This window comes from Anabas testudineus, chromosome 14 (assembly GCF_900324465.2).
Source record: "Anabas testudineus chromosome 14, fAnaTes1.2, whole genome shotgun sequence".
Classification (NCBI taxonomy): domain Eukaryota; kingdom Metazoa; phylum Chordata; class Actinopteri; order Anabantiformes; family Anabantidae; genus Anabas; species Anabas testudineus.
Genome location: NC_046623.1, coordinates 3053159 through 3071967, shown reverse-complemented (window position 1 = coordinate 3071967; position 18809 = coordinate 3053159). Strand labels below are relative to the sequence as shown.

The window sequence follows — 18809 nt, the reverse complement described above, 5'->3', positions numbered from 1 at the left end:
GGCACATTGTCATGATGACCAATGTGCTAAACCTCTGTATTGAAGATCATGGGAGCAATTTAGCAGGTGCTCAGAGGCTCAGAGAGAACTGCGGGGAGGGGGGCTGTTTTTTTATAAAGATCATAAGTATGACTGCACACTTTGTCTGTGAAGATTCTCAGTCTGAAGTTATCTGGAAGTAGAGTCATGGCAGCTGGACTTCCGTCTTCTTCCCCAGGTTGGTTTCACTCCACCCCTTGGCCTGAATAGGCTCGTTAGGTGAAACAAAGGAAGGGGAGGTTGCGAAGGATGTAATAGTCACACCTCTGTCACCCCCTCTTATCCCCTGAAGTGGGTCGTTAAGTGTGTCCAACCTGTTGCAGGAGTGAATTGATCACTCTGGAGATGGATGAAAGAGCAGCATGATAAATAGAAGACAGGTTGTGTCTAGAGCCTCCACCTCTGTTGACAGAGAGGGTGTTGATTTGCACATGCAAGGCTTCCCTCACCCCTCTCTCAAACCACTTGTCCTCTCTGCCCAATATGTGAACCTCATTGTCCTCGAGTAGAAGCAGGTTTAAACACACAAGTGTTGACGATCTTCTTTCAGCCACGAGGAGCTCCTCGGCTCCATCAATAGCAAAAATCTGTATTTTTAGCTGCATCACTGACAACTTCATCTATAACTGTTCCAGAGTAAACACAATACACACTCAAAATCACCTTTCTCCGCCAACTGTTTCAGGTTGATTTAGCTTAATGTGCAATATGTTGACAACAAGATGCTTGAATCCTATAGAGATGTCATGTTCGTCGGGGGAAAACCTCACAGAGTGGCAGATTCAGCCGTCATCAGATGGTTGGTTGGTTTTGGCTGCAAAACGTGTGGGAGGAAAGTTCATGAAGGAGGATGGATCAGGAGGCAACGCACTTTACGACACTGCCACCTGCAGGCGTGTTCACATAATGGACGTAGACCAATGATCTGACCAAAGCATCATCGCTGACGACCTTTGGGACGTCTCACTGTAGCCGTGATTAAAAGACGAGGGATGTGGTGTATTTGCACGTGCCTGAACTGGTTGGTATACGTCGTACATCTGTGTGTTTTGCTCACAGTTACTATTATTTCTGTGTTACTGTTGTTGCTACAGTTAATATCATTACTAATGTTCTTATAGGTTGTTTGTTGTGATGACTGCGTATTAAATTATTACTATTTATTTATTTTCTTTCTTTCTAATTAATGGTTTATTATTATATTTATATTTAGTTGTTGTGTGTTGTTGTGGTTGCTGGTTCTCCCCCCGCTCTCCATCCTTCCTTGTCCACACTCTCCCCTGTCCAATCCTGAAGCTGGTATTATATGTGCATACTGAACCATATTGCAATAAATGCAGGTCACCAATCAAGAGGAGTAAACTACACCCTAATAACACCTAAATAAAAACACATACTCCACTTGAAAAACAAATCTGTCCGGCACAAACAGGCATCCAGCACTCCACGTTGCATGCTACGCTGCTGAGGATTGTCCTGTTGGAAGAGCAGAGGCTCCACGTGCGCGCTTCATCTCCACACCACCCTCAGTTAGCAGTCATGTCAAACCCGCGGAGGACATTTTGGGGAACAGCCATTTTATTAATCAAATTTGAACTTTGTGTTAGTTTCTCTTTATTCCAGTGCCACCATGGTGAACACTCATGTTAAAAATAAAAAGTGACATTTTTTTTTCTTGTTAAAATGTATAATCATAATGAAGACAGTTAATTATAGAAACTAATCATAGAAACTGACATAATGACCTCACAGCATTTTGGATCAAACTCTCTCAAACTCCCTTCAGGCTAACTCAAAGAAACAGAAAGAACAGAAATGGGCCAGGGCAGACAGGAACAAAAAACAGCTTTGTACGTATAGTAACATTTTTTTTTAGATATTTCCCATAGACATTATAGGTTTGGTTTGAAGGGGTGGGGGTTGGGGGGGTCTGCTGGATTGTCTCACGTTTTTTTTCCCTGTAGAGGAGCGTCGCTGCAAAGCAGCAACAGTAAATCTACTGAGGAGAGTGAGAGCCCTGAAGACTCTACCTAGTGCACTGAGAGTAGGGGGATCTATCTGGACACACTTGAGTCGGGGTGTTGTGAAGTGCAAACCATTAGTTCTCTAAACCCTCCCTGTTCTAGCTAACGTCATTTACCACCCTGGCAAACAAGCAGTGGTAAACTACACCTGAATACATAGCTGGAGTGTGTCCGGCCCTGTAAGTATACTCACAACATAATAATTTTTCATCATTACAGTACAGTATAGATCAATAGTTTTCATATACTTTTCATATCTTTTTTTCATATTGCACCATGAGAGAACGGGACACAGAGAAAGATCAACAGAGACTCCATTTCCTAATTAAAACGAGATATGTGCAAACATGACTAAGGACTTTATTAACCAAATCAATTCTTCCCTGTAATATCCACAAATAAAAGTGATTTCTCTTTTTATATATATATTTATAGTAATAAGAATAATAAATCTTCACATTGGATGATTTCATAGTGTGACAAAATGCTTGACTGGGCTCTCCAGCCACAAACGTAATCCTCATTGTCTTTTAATTGGTCAGTCCCCATGCATCCATAGGAAATAGATTTTTTTTTTCTTCAAAAAAAGTAACAATTGGAGAGCAGCTGAAAAGTTTGGACTGGTGTCAATTGCTTTCATTCCAAGTTTTACTCCCAAGTTTTGGATATTCCATAGGAAAAAATGACGTCAAATCGTCATCTTCCGCTCCAGAAAAAAAGCTGTCCGGGTTCTTATGAAAACATTGTAGTAATGGTGATAATAGACCATTTGGTAATCAATAATTAATGATCATTAATAGCTGACAACTAACAATTAATAATCACTGATTAATTATAAAGAATGAACAAGAATTAAGAATAAATAATGCTCCCTCGTTACTCAATTAGTTTGGCAAAGCTCTGGCTGGAGTCGTTTCCAATGAGTGAATCTTTTTTCTCAAGTAAAAGAAAAAAAACAAACAAAAAAAATAAAATAAAACAAAACAAAATACAAAGAAGAAATAAAAGAAAGTTCTAAAATAAATTAAAGGAGATTAGTAAAAGTGACCCCGCCCTAGGAGGGAGGCGACGTATATACAGAACTGCGTGGTGAAAGTCAGTTTACTGCACTTGAGTGTTAAGTCCAGTGTTAGAGTGAGTTCTAGTCCTGCCCCAGGTGCCCCTGCTGTTATACCAGCGTGTAGGACTTTGCGTAGGGGTTGCTGCTCTGTTTAAGATGTCCTCGTGAGTCCAGCAGGGACTCCTGGGAGGTGCTGAGCTTGGCGGCCTGTGCCAGCTCTGAGCCCTCTCTGTGGGGGAGTGTAGCTGCAGAGCCAGGCTGCCACTGGGCCACTGGGTCCCTGCTGGCCTGAGGGGCCTCCGTGGGCGTTGGGGGGGCCATGCGAGAGGGCCGCTTCAGTGAGCGGCTTTTCTGGGGCTCCAGGCATGCCTGACCCATGGCAGCTCTCTCCCCACTAGCTGTCCCCCTGGATGACCCCGAGCAGGACATGCCTCGGTTCAACAGGAAGTCCATGCGCAGGTATGGAGGAAGGTGAACCAACTCGCCCCCTGAAGGACAATGCAAACAGATCACAGGTAAACATAAGAAAAAACACCTCAGTACATGTACGGTCAGAAATATGTTGGACTAAGGACACTTTGTCCAAGCCGTATCATCCTGAAAAGAAGATTCTGGATCTGCTACAGTATCAGACGTACATGTAGGTAGAAGTTAAACAGATTCGACTTGTATTTTTAGTCAGGAGAGTGAAAGATTCCAATAATTTGTTTCTAATCTCTTGAAATGTGTTATTGTATTTAACTGAAGGATTTTTTTATTTAATGGCTCCTATTTATCTTTCTAACTGACTTCAAACCAAACATTACGATTCATCAACTTGGATAAAAGCTTTGACACTTCATTTGTATTTACTGTATGTGTGAGAGTCACAGCTAATGGTTGGGAGTCGATATTAGACAGGAAGTTAAGTTTAGTAATTAGTGCTCAGCATTGTAATGTAAGAGAGGTTAGCATTCCACTGAGTTTCAGCCAGACAGGTCTGTGGTCTTTGGGCTGCACGGCCTCACCCGGTCTGTGGGCCTTGGGCACGGCCATGTTCATGACCCGGCTGACGTCCTGAGGCTTGGGCGGGGAAGCAGTGAAGCGGCAGATGCCTGATTCGGACGGCGTGCTGGAGGTCAGGCTGTCTGTGTAGTCGTTGGTGCCAGCTGTCATCTGCTCTGAGGAAGTGTCAGAGATGAAGCACTCTGTGATGGTGAATTTGGCGTGGCGCAGCTGCTCCTCCATCTTGGCGTGCTCATAGGCTCTGGCAAGCTCCTCATAGGTGGAGGAGGCACTCTCTGTTGACACCATACTGCTCCGCGCTCGGTCTGGACATGGGCCGGAGTTAGTGGAGCGATTAGTGACAATTGTTAGTGGCACAATTATTAGAATGGAAAAGTTAAAAGTTGTCAAAGCTGTGATTGTTTGAAGTTAGAGCTGAAGAGAAGTGTTATCCTGTTAATAACAGAGTTTGAAAGCAGTTGCGTCAGACTTGCTGTTTACCTGTGTCCTGAGATGGGCTGACGCTGTAGCTGTCACTCTCCTTGTCCACAGAGCCTGCCACTCTGGGTGTGGGCAGCCTCCAGTCAGTGCTGAGAGTGTGGGAGGAGACAGGGGGGTGGGGTCGGTTCAGGGTCCACTGGCTGGCATAGCGGTTGCGAGCAGCTGGGCCGGCTTTAGCTGTGCGGCGTGCTGTAGGGTCTGAGAATGAGGAGGAGAATGCAGGATGTTTATGCAAGTCACCGGAAAGAAGGTTCACTAAAATGAATGATGTGGTCGTGGTGACAGTGGTTATTAAACAAAACCCCAGTTTTCAGTTATTATGTGAGTGTAGATAATCAACATATCTACATAACTTTTTAACATGACATTTAACCTTTGACCTATGGCCCAACTGCTGTCTGAAGATAATTCCCTGACATTGACACAGACTCAGAGCCTGTAGGCGGCTGCTACGGTGGAGATGGGGCTAATGAAGTGCTCTATAAGCAAAGCTTTTAGCTGAGCGGTGAGGCAGCAGACAGGCAACAAATGTGAGACAGCTCTAGCACACCACTATGCTCCACTGGATATGTGTGTGTGTGAGTGTAGTGATAACTGAGATTTTGCTTCAGTGTCTGCAGCCACCAAAGCATGCAGCACATAACAATGGGTAAAAAAGCAAACTGGTGGAGAAAAACTGTAAAATAACAGGAAGAACATTTGATGTGTTATGAAGTTAAAAAAAAATCTTCCGTACTGGACTTACTGGTTCCTGGTCTGGCATCAGACACATCTACCAGTGGACCAGTGGCCTGGGAAAGGGACTGGTAGTGGACAGTGTGGGTGACTGTGGACGACTTCTGCTTCTGGGTCTCCCCAAAGTCGTTATCAGTCAGTAGCACAGTGGACCTGTCGTCTGTGGGACAGCAGCGAAAACAAACTCATGACTAAGTTCAACAAACACAGCTTCATGTGAGATAGCAGCACAAAGCCAACTGTGTGCGTACCAACAGTCTCCATGGTGTCTCTCTCCTCTATCAGCAGCTGGGCTCTGGGGATGTCGATGTGCATGCGGAGGGTCTGTTGCTGTTTGTTTATTGGCTCTGCTGGACGGGTGTTTTTACTGCAGAGCACAAAACAAAATGTTTGACATTATTAGAATGTCTTGCGGTAAATAAATGAGATACTTGTTTTGGTTAAGCAGTAAGGTCATCGATCATTCTTACCTCATGAGCATCTCAGCTAAACTTTTAGCATCTGGAAAACAAAGAGAAAATATAATGTGACTTGCTAAACATCAGAGAATGTGAAGTTGTGTGAGGGAACGGAAGCAAACATCTTTTCAGAAATCTAATTGAAAAATATTGCTCTCAATTCACCTCTGAGCCTCTTGAGCCTCTGCTCCCTCCTTCTCCTCCTCAGCACCAGCAGCCCAATGAAGATTACAACAATGCCCACCAACACACAGGAAATGGTCACCATCATCTTCAGGCCTTCACCGCCGCTGGATTTGTCCTCACTCACATTGGGCGCCTTCACCAAAGGTGCAATGGTACCTGTGCAGAAGTTACTTATTATGACATACTATCATATTATGATACTAGTGCTCGGCCCAGATGGGCTTTAATTCATTTGGTAAAAATCATCAGGAGCCAAAGTTTAAGAGTTTAACATTTGTTCCACCCTGAGTAGCTTGACCGTTTGGTGACTTGGCACTAAGATTCTTTAGATTCTCAGCAGTCAGCGTTACACTGTACTAGCTCCTACGTGCACTGTTACTTGCTAGTATCAGCCATCACAGGTATTTTAGTGACTCTAGTCCCTGTACAGAAATGAGTTGGCAACTCAACTTACTGCCATCATAGCTGAGCGTTGCAAACTTGACTCTTTTCTCAGCGTAGCCGGCGCTGTTGTAGACTTTCATCTGCAGCTCGTACCAGGTGGCCTCTTGCAGGTCGTACAGGATATAGCTCTTGGTTAGCGAGGTGCGCTGGGCTGTGGTCCACGTGGGTGAGTCTACAGGCCGATATTCCAGTGTGAATGAGGTGATGGGGCATCCACCACTGTTCCAACCATTTAGGTTGAGCTTGACCCGAGTGGCGTTGATGCTTGTGAAGAGCTCCTGTTCTTTAGAGTACTGAGGCTCTGTGGAGGGAGAAGGAAACCTCTGTTTATCAGAGACTTAACAACTCTTGAGAAAGTCAAACAGGGAACAAACTTTCTACTTTGTAAAAAACTGAAAGTAAAAAATATCACAATAATTCAGGAAGTGACACTAATATATTGTGGAACATGTGCCAGGATGTTTATACTGTTGATGCAGATATACTGGTATATCTGATTATCAAATATATTTTCCTAGAAGAACAATAGCAGTCAGTGAGAAAAAGCTTCAAACTTTCAAATTTTCCACTCAGATACACAAAAGACCCACTTATTATGACAATTAAATACAATAATATTGAAATAAAAACAATTTAATTTCTGTAAAACCTAACCCCTTACAGTAAATAATCATACCTTTCCCGTGGGTTTTTGCTTCAATGATCTCACTAATGCGTCCAGGCCCCACTGCATTATGGGCAGTAAGGGTAAACTTGTACCAGGTGCCACACTTGAGGTTCTCCAGCCGATAAGAGCGTTCACTGGGACTGATGGCAAAGTTTCCCCACTGTTCACTGTTATCCTCCGAATACTGCAGAATGTAGCCTGGAGAGGAACAAAAACAGTGAATAAAGAAATCCAGAAAAAAGAGTAAAAAACACTAACAAACCTGTACAGTGTGGTGTGTGTCTGACCTCTGATGGAGCTGCCTCCATTGTCCCCTGGGATCCAGGAGAGAGTTATGGAGGTGGTGGTTGTCTTGGTGACTGTGAGGCGGGGCTGATCTGGTGGAACTGCAGGAAAGAAAACAGACAACGTTCTACAATGACTGATGGTTATTGGGGCTAGGCTGAAGACAAAAACTGACTTGAACACCACAAGGCAACAAGCAGTATAAGGGCAGGAACACCAACCAGCAGGTGCAGCATGTGTACAGGTGACATTACATTTCTTACCTTGAACCTGCAGGTTGAGGACAATCTTGTCTGAGCCAAAACTGTTACTGGCCACACAAGTATAGTTCCCAGAGTCCTCTGCTTTCACTGTGCGGATAACAAGGCTGCCGTTACCGTGGACACTGCGCCGGCTGTCAATCACAACAGGTGCTGGGGTACCGTTACTGAAACATAAGTGCGTTTAAGTGTGTTAAGCTTCGTGTTATCAGAGTAGAAATTATAAATAATTTAATTAATATTAAAATCACTCTTAAAATACCTAAACTGTGCGTTTGTAAGTTTAAAGGCTGATGGGTACTCACATCTCTTTCAGCCACTTGATGGTGGGGGATGGATCACCCACTGCTTTACAAGGCAGCACTATGTCCCTCATCCAAGGGGTGGTTACTGTCCTGTTGAAGGTCAGAATCCGTGCTGGAGCTACAAGAAGACACACATGTTTCATCAGCCAAGGATGTAAAACAACAAATAAATGTTTTTTCACACATTTATGGTCCTTTGTGTGATTGTGATTCTCTACCCCCTAACCTCACAATGTCGGGGCTACGAGCTGAGAATGTGATAGTGGTTCTCTCTCTTTCTGAGCATGGCAGCAGAGACGAGAGAACATCCATCACCTAGAACTTAGACATGATGGGAGCATCCTGATAGGAGCTGTGGGTCCTGACTCCACACACCATAAGATTTATCAGCATATGCAATCAGCTTATCAGCTCTCACCAAGAATGTTAATGCTGACAGGGCTGACGCTCATTTATATATTATATATTTCAAAGTGTGTTGGAGTAAAGGTGTGAAACAGGGTAATCCCTTTTTACCCTACACCATGCGGTTATGTTCTGGTAAAATACAGCCATTACATAAACTTGGCACTGACTTCACCTACCCTCAGCCATGGGTTTGACGGTGATGATTTCACTGCCATTTCCACGGCCTGCAGCAGTGACAGCCACCACCCAGATGCTGTACTGCCGGTTCCTGTTCAGGTTTGGGATGCGGTAGAAGAAGACATCTGGGGCCGCCTCAAACTCACTGCTCACCTGGGAGAAACAGTGTTGTGTGTTGAACAGTGATGTTATACACCCGGGAGTTTGTTCATCAAAGGAGATTCTATTGATCCACTGTTGTTGACTATTGACTACACTACACACTATTGAATATAGCTACGTTAATTTGCTAGAAACTACAATACCCACTACTGTACAACAGACAGATTTGGAGCTTATATCAAAACACTGAATATTTAACAGATTTCTTTTTTATGTGTTACCGTGGGATGTGGGTTGGAGCAGAAAACTGTGTATTTCCTGATGATGCCGTTCACTTTGAGTGGAGGAAGCCAGGACACAAACACCACTGAGTTGGATGCAGCTGCTGCCTTCACACCTGCTGGAGGACCAGGAACTAAAAAGAAAAGATGATCTAGTTGATTTAATTCTCATAAGCAAATGTTAATGTTTGTGCTTTTTACAGATATTATATGGAAAGATAAGATATGGTCAAAAGCCATTTTCCAAAGGACATCCTGATAAATGCAAGAGTTACAGCTATTCACTTAAAATGAACATTTAAGATTTACTGTAAGGGTTCATTCATTATTGAGAAATATCATCCATTTAGCAAAACTCCATTTAATGTCAGTTGTTGTGTAATTTCAAACTTATACTTCAGCATAAGCCTAAGGATTTCTGTAAAACAACTTGAAAGAGACATGCTCGCCTTGACAAGGGCATTCTAATAGCTACTCCTGTGCTTTTTATTCATTTTCCTACCGTCCTCCTTGGTGCGGGTGTAAATCTGTTCACTTCGAACACCATCTCCTGCCCTGGTGAAGGCCAACACCTGGATGCTGTAGTTAGTGTACTTCTCCAGTCCATCCAGCTCCAGAGAGGGTTTAGAGGTCGTCACGTTCCTGATTTCTCCTAGCTCTGATGGACAAAAAGCAGGAGAGGACAACAGAGGACTCTGCAGGTTAAAAAGCATTTTCCATTGCAATCTTCTTAATGTGATTAATACAGCAATCCTCCCATCACTTGTCTTATTGCACGTGTATTTTGATCTGCTTGTAAAAGTCTAAATGCCAATATTAATGCGAATGGTTCCACAAACACACAAACACAAATGTAGTGCACAGGTATGAGCATATACCTCCATCTGGCAGGTTGGCCCAGTAGATGACCCTGAAGCCCAGCAGGTTGCCGTTGAGAGCATCTTTGGGAGGGGTCAGCCAGGACAAAGAGATGACCTCAGGAGATGTGGCTGTGGCCTGGACGTTCTCTGGAGGTCGACTGGGCACTGAAGGGAAGAAACGGGGAAGAAAACCTTAAAACAGTGGACTCAGCAGTAACAATACAACATACAGCAGTACCCTCGGATCTCCACTAGGCTGTAATGTAGCCCCACAAATCCCGCAATATGAAACCATGCTCCCTGCTTCTCAGACAGCACTGAATTCACAGTATTGGTGAACAGTTCAGTTCTAATTTCAGTGCTGACACCATAACTAGCCAGAAAACCTTTAAACCACCCCTCCTTCCTCTCTTACCGTCTTCCAGTGTGGTGGCAGCCACCTCTGTGGAAGAAGGCCCTGTCCCAGCGCTGTTGCTTGCTTGCACCACAACTCCATACTGGGTGAACTTTTTCAGGTTGTCCAGCACAAGGTTTTCTGCATTGTCCCCAGTGGTTTCCACACTGATCACGCTGAACTGGTAGTTTCCTCCTGAGCTGTACTCTCTGTAGCCCACCTGGTAGCCTCGAATGGCCCCATTCTGCAGGTGCTTTTTGGGTGGCTGCCAGAAAAACAACAGAGGCTACCTGAGACAGTGGGGATGACCAGCCCTGCAATTTGTTTTTATTTAAAAGTGCAGAAGGTACCACATTTTATAGTTTATAGATGAAGCAAATAAGTAAGACTGGCTGTTAGTGCTGACTATATCATCTGATTACATAACATGAGAAGTGCTGTAAACAACACATTTTTACCAATAAGTAGTTACCAAAGTGTTGATGTAGTGATAGGTTCTGTTTACCCCAACATAAAATGCATCTTTGATTATCCAATCTGATGCAGAGAGCTCTAAACACTTCAACAGACCCAAAAAGATGTATTCAGGATGTATTCAGATACAGTATGACTGGTCATATCTCCTCTATGACTCTATGACTAGAGGATCCAATGCAGACTTTGCAGAAGAAAAAGTAAACTCTGTTCTCCGTACAATACAGACAGAATTATAATAATCTCAAACACGGTTAATGCTGATAATGCTTTTAAATTACTAAAGTTGGTCTCTAAAATGTGGCTTCACAAACTGTACAACAGCCAACACAATCTGTGCACTTTCTGTTAAGCAGTTCTCACAGTTTCTTATATTACTACACGAAGAAAGAGAAAGTGAACTGTGATCACAGGTCTTCATTTGAAAAACACATTTAGATGGACTCTGGTGCCATGTGCGAAAACTGTCTTACACAATCGGTATTACTGTGGAAGACATGATCCAAGGTTTGAACAGAGCCAAAAAGCACAAGCTGAAAAACTACTCGAAGAAGTGCAAACCCATACACACTCACATACAGAATATTTAATAATGTTAGTAATAATCATTATTGTGGAGCAGAAAACAGTACTCTGGAAACATATTTTTAACACAGAGTTGGATTAACTTACCCTCCAAGTGACTCGGATGCTCTGAGAGGAGAGGGCTTCCAGCTGCACTTCCTGAGGTGGTCCATCAGGAGCTGAGATCAGATCACCAACACGTACATCTTATAAAACCATACACATCCAACAGCTGTCCTAGAGATTAGAATGAATAAGTCTGGATCTGGCTATGTGAACAAATAGAAGGTGAGGAGAAGTGCTCTGTGGGGGATGACAAAGGGTGAGGATGAAGGCATATAGAGGCAAATTTGCAGAAGGGGTCCAGCCTCAGTCTATTGACCGTAGTGTGACATTTACTACTGAGGTCGCTAATTGAAAAGTTCTGCTTTTAGTGTCGGGTCAGCGTGTGTTCGATAATGCAACACAGCCAATGGAGCTGATGTCACTGGGCTGTTAATGAATTGACTCAGTCTACCCTTTACCTCCTCTTGCCTCTTGTCTTTCAGCCACTACCTGCACTCACCTCCCACTGTGTTGTCTTTCTTGCTGTGTTTTGGAAGTGTTGGATTATAACAAAGTTAATGTTTTCTTGTTACTGGAAGTCTATCTTATTCGTCTTCTAATAACTGAAAAGTTCCTGTAACATTTGTTTAATGTTACAGGATTATATAGGCTATATACAGAAAGTATTAGGACTCCTTAAATCTAAACTTTTTAACCAAGAACATGTTTGAGAGTGGATAGGAAAAAGACTCATCCTCTATCATTTCTTTCTCACCTGCTTCATCAGTGGTGATGGTGAGCTCATTACTGGCCTCACTCTTGCCAATCAGGTTCTTGGCGAACATGCGGATGTTGTAGGTGGAGGAGGGGTGCAGGTCGATGATGGTGGCCTGGTTGAGCTGAGGGGAGACATCTTTGGTCTTCTGAGCAGTATCCCAGGAGGCTGTGGAGGGTAGAGGTCAAGGTTTATTGGGGTTGCTGAAGTCAGGAAAAAGGTCAAATCCAGCTAAGTGCACAAGGACAGGTTCTATTAAATTACAGTGCTGAGGCAAAGGGAATGCAGAGATAATTTATCAACCAAGACAAGTGATTCTCTGCAACCTTACATATTTGAACCTGTTCCATATGTTCGGCATAGGAAATGAAGATTATACTAACTTATTATGGATCTAAGTTTCTTGTACCTGATTTGTTCTTGCTCTCAATATCAAAGCCTGTGATTGGGCTGTTGCCATCAAAACCCATAGTCCAGCGCAGGGCAATAGTCCTGTCCTTCACTTCTCTGATCTCCACTTCTGGGGGGTCCGGGGGCTCTACAACACACAAAGTTGTATTCATTATTATTATTAAAATAACAAGCAAATTGCTATGTCACTCAAATTTCCACTGCCACTGTAAGGACTAAGATCTAGGTTTGGTGACGTTATACCTTGTACTGTGAGCTGTATGATTCCTCTATCTTCACCAAAGGAGTTGATGGCGTGGCAGGAGAAGAAGCCAGAGTCCTCCCTCACTGTGGGCATGATCTGATGGAAGCATATTAGGTTTATAGATATATATGTATCTATATATAAACACCATTTATACAAGAGGCTCTTTTTAGTTCATTACCTATTGAATGTGCCATTGTCTACATGTGGCTCAGCTCAAATTTTTAATTTTTGAGTAGCACAGCCTCCTACCTGAAGGGTGGAGATGACTTCATCGCCCACCTCCTTGACAGAAATAACATAGCGACTGGTCTCTGGGTTGATGATGCGTTCCTCCTTCTCCCAGCGCACCATGATAGGCTTCTCACCATGGGCTGTACAGCTCATTTTCTTCTCTTCACCCTGTGTGGCCAACGTGGTGTTGGGGTAAGACGTGATCATGGCAGGAACTGGTGTGAAAATAAGATGGGGAGAATGGCGAAGAGAAGAAGATCTCTTGTTAGATATATTTCACAGATTAATGATGCTGGTACTAAATTATAATGGATGTATTGTTTCAAGAAAGAGCACTGGCCAAGGATAACCACATAGTGTTGGAAATTATATATGATATGTATTATATCAAATATACACAAATTGTAACATATGCAGCTATTATGACTAATCTATGCTATTCTTTTTTTTATTATCACTCTATGACCCTTTATGTTCTGCCAAGCACAGATCCTTGGCTCATTTAGCAAGCTCCACAAATGCCACTCTCATATTAGCTAGTAATTCTGAATTAACCAACTACAGGCTGCTGCTGTTAGTAAACACTGTTAACACAGTAACCATCCTTTTCTTTCATAGAGTAAGCAGTGTTAAGCTATATAGCTTAACACTGCTTACTCTACTCCACATTGCTCCTCTAATTTCTCTACTCTTACTCTTGCTATTCTTGCTCTTTATGTGAGTTGCTGAAGTTATTACACACATGTGATATTAATTGTATAGGACCCACAGTTTTTTACTTGTTTTTATGGGGTGCAAACATTTGTTTACTGTCTAACTTTATTGTAAAGAGAATTAGTGTAAAAGTCATATTTACAATCGCTCCAAGAAATGAGATGGCAAAAAGCCCCCTATCCACTGTTTCTTACTGCTGCTGTGTACCTACACTGATACCACCTTGTACCCAACCTATACACAAAGTCGAATGTGTGGCAGCAGAGAATCATAGAGCTTCACTTGACCTCTTTATATGAAAAGTGAATAGTAACTAAGTATCTAACCTCTAACCCATGAGTTTCAAACATACAGTAACAATCCTATTGTTCAAGCTGTGAGTCAGTTTTCTGAACAATCAGTAGAAGAGTAAAGAAAGAGAAGTAAAACATACTGACATTATGCACATGTATTGTGAGCATTGTTAACATACATACAGCTTCCAAACAGCAGCCTTGGCATGCATCTGGTATATGAGGGTCCTAAATGGTACAGTGATGCTCTAACAACACTCTGAAGACACCACACTAAATGCACACTAACGACATACATGCCTCATTACACACACAGCAGAGTGTGTAACAACCCTCTGCTCCCAGATGCTCACACACACTCAGACCCACATACACACACACGCACAAGCTTGTGCATGCACACAAAAGTGTGCACTCCCCTATGTTTCCTGTGTCTTGCCACACACACTTATGCACGCAGGCACGTACGCACAGACACACAAAGTGTGTCTCAAGTGATGTGATAGGAAGTGTCAGGCAAGAGGTTGCAAACATTTAAGCCTCATCTCTTATTCACTCTGCAGCCATTTGGGGCTCGTGTGGAAAAGAACGCTGATTTATTTTGCATGACAACTATGAATTTTTTGTGAGACACATTTGGAAAAGTGAGGGGGAAAAAAAACTGCTGGGGCTTTATGTAAACGTTATCGTTTTAGAGCACAGCTACTTTCATTTTGCCGTGTAAGTGGCTCAGAGGTGACACGAGGCGATGTTGTTGACACTCACACTAGCAGAGTGGGATACTGTGCTAGGTGACAAAAAGCAAAGATGGTAAAAGGATCAACATCCGCATGTGTGTGTACTGTAAAAGCATTTACATTCTGCATCTAGAATATGGGGAAATTCATTAATAGAGAGGTAAGCGAAATGTGAACTAGTCTAGTCAAATAATCACCTTATATTTTGTGTTTATGTATGTGTGAGTGTGTGTAGGGAAGTTTGAGAAGGTTTGATTTCACAGCCAATCAGAACAGTGTCTCTTCCTAGATGCAATCTGATGTTTCTAGACTAAAAAATAATTCCAAATAAATCTACACTTGAGCACATCAGTACGCTGAAGGACACAGAAATTCATGCAGTCTATATATTTTTGTGTTCATCCTTTGAATTGAGATAGCTGTGATGATAATAGATGAATAGTGGCAGCCGAACAGCTTTATCCAAGGCCAGACTGGCAGGCATGCACAAATAGTTACAACCAACATTTCCAGAAATTATTTGAAATTGTCTAATAAGACAGTGCTTCTCAAGACCTGCCTCATTTCTAACCCCGTCTCAAGCAGAGACATCTTTAGAGAATATGTAGCAAACACCAAAGTGAATTTATTTTTTTATAACACGTCATCTTTGAAAAAACTGAAACACAAAAACAAATGCTCAACAATAGGCGTGTCTATGCAACACCAGGAGGATTTGTCTCTGTGTTTGTACATGCATCGACCTGTGCCTTTTGTGTGTACAAGAGGGCGTGCTTGTGTGTGTGAGCAACCCAGCTGAGCCAACCCTGGGGCGCACTTTGTGGCCCTGTAATTGTTGTGGTGATGTATTTCTTTAATATTGAGTGGAGTTATGGGGACAGGGATGAGTAAAGAGAGAGATCGAGTGTAGAGGAAGAGAAAGAGAGGTGAGATGGGGGAACAGGGGAGTCTCCTGTTTCATTAGGCATCATCTCCCCTGGTATCCAATTCAGCCTTAAACTCAACACACAATGCAACTCACACAGACAACACAGATAAAATCTTTTACCGCTGATATCTGCATTTGTCTAACCAGATCTTACTGTTTTATTAATACCTTGCTGTGTGCAGACTTAAATATCTGGAATGTACTGCATGTACATTAGAAAAACCAATATCATCTTGAATGAAGCACAAATACAGTAAATGGAGCTCTCTGTCCTTCACACACACATACACAGATAAAGACAAAGAAAACAATGCTGTGGTTTCCTTTAGAAATGTGATGTGTTTATGAGGAAAAAGGGATTATGGTGACAGAGAAAAGTGTCTATGTCAGTGTCACATGTATACAGTATATGTTCCTAGAAATCTGTATCTCTGTTTCCCATTGGTATAAAAACATACTAAAAGAAAATGTTATCACTGCAGCTTCAGGAAAACAAAACATAATAGGCATAGTGTGTTTACTGCACAGTACAATGTGTCTTTTATGTGGAGGTGAGGAGAGCCCTGTTCCTCCACAGCAACCCAGAGGGCAGTGATGATACACTAAAGCCTGCAGGGGATTGTGGGGGATAGGCTAGCTGCTGATAGGCTACTCCCGTGAGACAAAAGCATCCCCCTCCTTCTCCCAGGCTCCCTTTCACCTGGCCAGGTTACCATGCCAACCAGCATCGGACAGTCTCTCCTCTCTTCTCCTCTCTTCGCCTCCCTCCTCCTTCTCTTCCTTCCTTCCTTCCTCTCTCTCTCTCTCTCTCTCTCTCTCTCTCTCTCGCTCTCCAGTCTCTACTCTTAGAAAAAAGGCCATTTCTAGTAGCCAGGAATAGAACACGGACCTGCCATTGATTTTCACAGGAGTATGATGATGATTACACAATCACGCCCTGAATGTCGCAATGCAGGGCCAAGAAAAGATACAAAAAGAAAATGTTTGTAATGTCTCTAAATGGCAGCATTAGTGATGTGGAAAACAGAATTTGGCAAATGGAGGAGTCAGGGGAATAATAACAATAACATGTAGTATTAGCAGTATAGCAGAATGGCAGTGTAGAGCTGCTCATCTGTGCTCAAAGAAAGAATGCAAAGGTTCAGTGGGATGTGAGAGGTGATTAAAAGGGATCGCATTTATTTCAACATCATTTAAGGTGCTTTCTTCGTATTATTATTTCATTTAGTCTAGTTATAGCCTTTGGGACATCTTTGATTTTCTTTGTTACTGAAGTGGTGGTGATGTTTTTGATTTCTCTAGAGGGCACTGTTTTCTGATTGACTGGGAGATCTCGCTGTCACAGTGTTTCTTGTTGCTTATACCAGGACTGTTGTGCACCAGTGCATTTCTCCTCAGTCTGGATTAAAACTATAGTTCTATGAAATAAATACTTTTCTAACATCACCCATCTTAGGAGCACTGTGATGCATGTCTATGTTTTACTTTCCTGGCTGCCTGGAAGGCCAGTGTAAGCTACAGGACTCCCAAACTCAATCGGGCTATGAGGGCCAGACAAGATAAGACAAGCAGAGATGCACATAGCTCTGTACCCTGGAGGCACACTATAAAGGGGCGCTGGAGAAGAGAAGGCCAGGATGGGAGAGAGAAGAGCTTTGTGGCAATCGCACAAATATGACTGGTTCACTGGCTGCCTGCAATGTACTGAAATAATTCCCTTAGCTGCACAATTGGCTTGGACATGGAGCATGATGCCAAATGAATGCCTGCAGATGGGAGAAGCTCTGTGGAAAGGTGGGAGGGTGGGGTGGTGGTGATGCAGATGAGTAAATAACATAAAAGAAACAGAGCTTTCTTTTGGTTTTATGAATTACGTTGTGCTTGGGAGACTGCTCAGTGACCACAAGACCATTTACCACTTCTCTTCAGTGAAGCCTCATTATATGCTCTACCATCATCGCTGTGTCTGCCGACATTATGATGTCTAATAGGCTTGATTGGCCTTAATTGGCCCTGATAAACATTGAGTGGCTGTTGACTGACTGATAGCATCCGCTGTGGATTGCTAATGAATTGACTGAATTGCATCTGTTTTGGAGGTTGGGAAACTGCATAAAAATCATTTGTTTAAGCCTCCACCTGCAGCCGCTGTCAAGGCAACACAAAAACGGCTCATACTGGTCTATTCATGTAAACAAGCTCATAAAAGCAAAATAAACACAAACACAGTGTACCTACAGACATGTCCAACTTAAACCTGCTGCAGTGAGTGCAAGCAGCTCCTACTGGCTTTTAGTGCAGTCATGGTTTTCATACAGGATGATGCATGGTGTATTATGACGAGACATTAGCCTATGCACAGACACTCATAACAATGAAAGTGCCAAGATAGGACATCACAATAGCTGCAATTCATTACCCAGGGAGTCCACCACAATAGGCAGCAGAGTGGGATCTATCTAAACCACTGCATTAGCTGCCTGGCACATTACTCTTTTGTAATAGCTGCACTATGCTGCACTGTACTGTATCTGCGCCTTTACATGATGTCTTTGCATTAACATGTGCAACCTTTTGTGTGCAAATGTCTGTTTGTCTGCTCATGGACTTGTTTGCTCACCTGTATCACACACAGGTCTATGACCTAAAAGCATTTTTTCTCACACACACATCTCAGAGTCTCCGACTGAATCGATTGATTTTTGTTCGCTAAAATTTTAAGCTACGCCCGGACAGTCGATAACACATGTTGTAGCTCATGCTGTCCATTACGTGAGTACTTTAGCATGCGTCAGCTTGTGTGCCTCCTAATTGGTTCCTAAGCCTCTTAAGTAGCCACCACTCAAGTAGTGTAGGCTGGCTTGGTTAAACAACATAAAAACAGTGCAGAGTGTACAGAACATCACGGCGTCTGATGTTACTGAATATTACAGCCTCAGACGTTACAGCACTGTACTGTACTTATCAAGCACATAGAAATGCTTCAAGGGTTAATGAGCTCATTGTCTGCACAGTGACACACTAACAAACACACATGCACCCAGAGGGGCAAGAGGATGAGGTGTGGCTCCTTGATACCAAGGGACCTCGAGGTTACTATGGAGAAGAGGCACAAATCAGTACAGAGCCACTCTCACGACATCAGCCTTCCACACACAGGAGCAGGGTGTGCATCTGAGGGACTGCTGACACACATAAACACTCTCAGAGAGCCTGATAA

At 43.0% G+C, this 18809-nt stretch overlaps 1 protein-coding gene across 1 annotated transcript in view; it reads right to left on the bottom strand.

Annotated features, from left to right (window-relative positions):
• Positions 1-1651: 1651 nt before the first annotated feature.
• Positions 1652-18809, bottom strand: part of dscama (Down syndrome cell adhesion molecule a) — a 72442-nt gene continuing 55284 nt past the window's right edge. The window contains exons 12-33 of the mRNA XM_026370201.1: positions 12936-13132; positions 12683-12779; positions 12438-12566; positions 12029-12196; positions 11317-11387; positions 10192-10435; positions 9795-9941; positions 9419-9574; positions 8917-9050; positions 8533-8686; positions 7949-8066; positions 7647-7810; positions 7386-7484; positions 7108-7296; positions 6442-6732; positions 5967-6143; positions 5814-5844; positions 5595-5710; positions 5354-5503; positions 4609-4806; positions 4131-4433; positions 1652-3611 (exon numbers count right to left, since the gene is read on the bottom strand). Coding sequence (XP_026225986.1) covers positions 3232-3611; positions 4131-4433; positions 4609-4806; positions 5354-5503; positions 5595-5710; positions 5814-5844; positions 5967-6143; positions 6442-6732; positions 7108-7296; positions 7386-7484; positions 7647-7810; positions 7949-8066; positions 8533-8686; positions 8917-9050; positions 9419-9574; positions 9795-9941; positions 10192-10435; positions 11317-11387; positions 12029-12196; positions 12438-12566; positions 12683-12779; positions 12936-13132 — 3713 coding nt within the window. The 3' untranslated portion in view covers positions 1652-3231. The remainder of the gene's footprint in view (positions 3612-4130; positions 4434-4608; positions 4807-5353; positions 5504-5594; positions 5711-5813; positions 5845-5966; positions 6144-6441; positions 6733-7107; positions 7297-7385; positions 7485-7646; positions 7811-7948; positions 8067-8532; positions 8687-8916; positions 9051-9418; positions 9575-9794; positions 9942-10191; positions 10436-11316; positions 11388-12028; positions 12197-12437; positions 12567-12682; positions 12780-12935; positions 13133-18809) is intronic.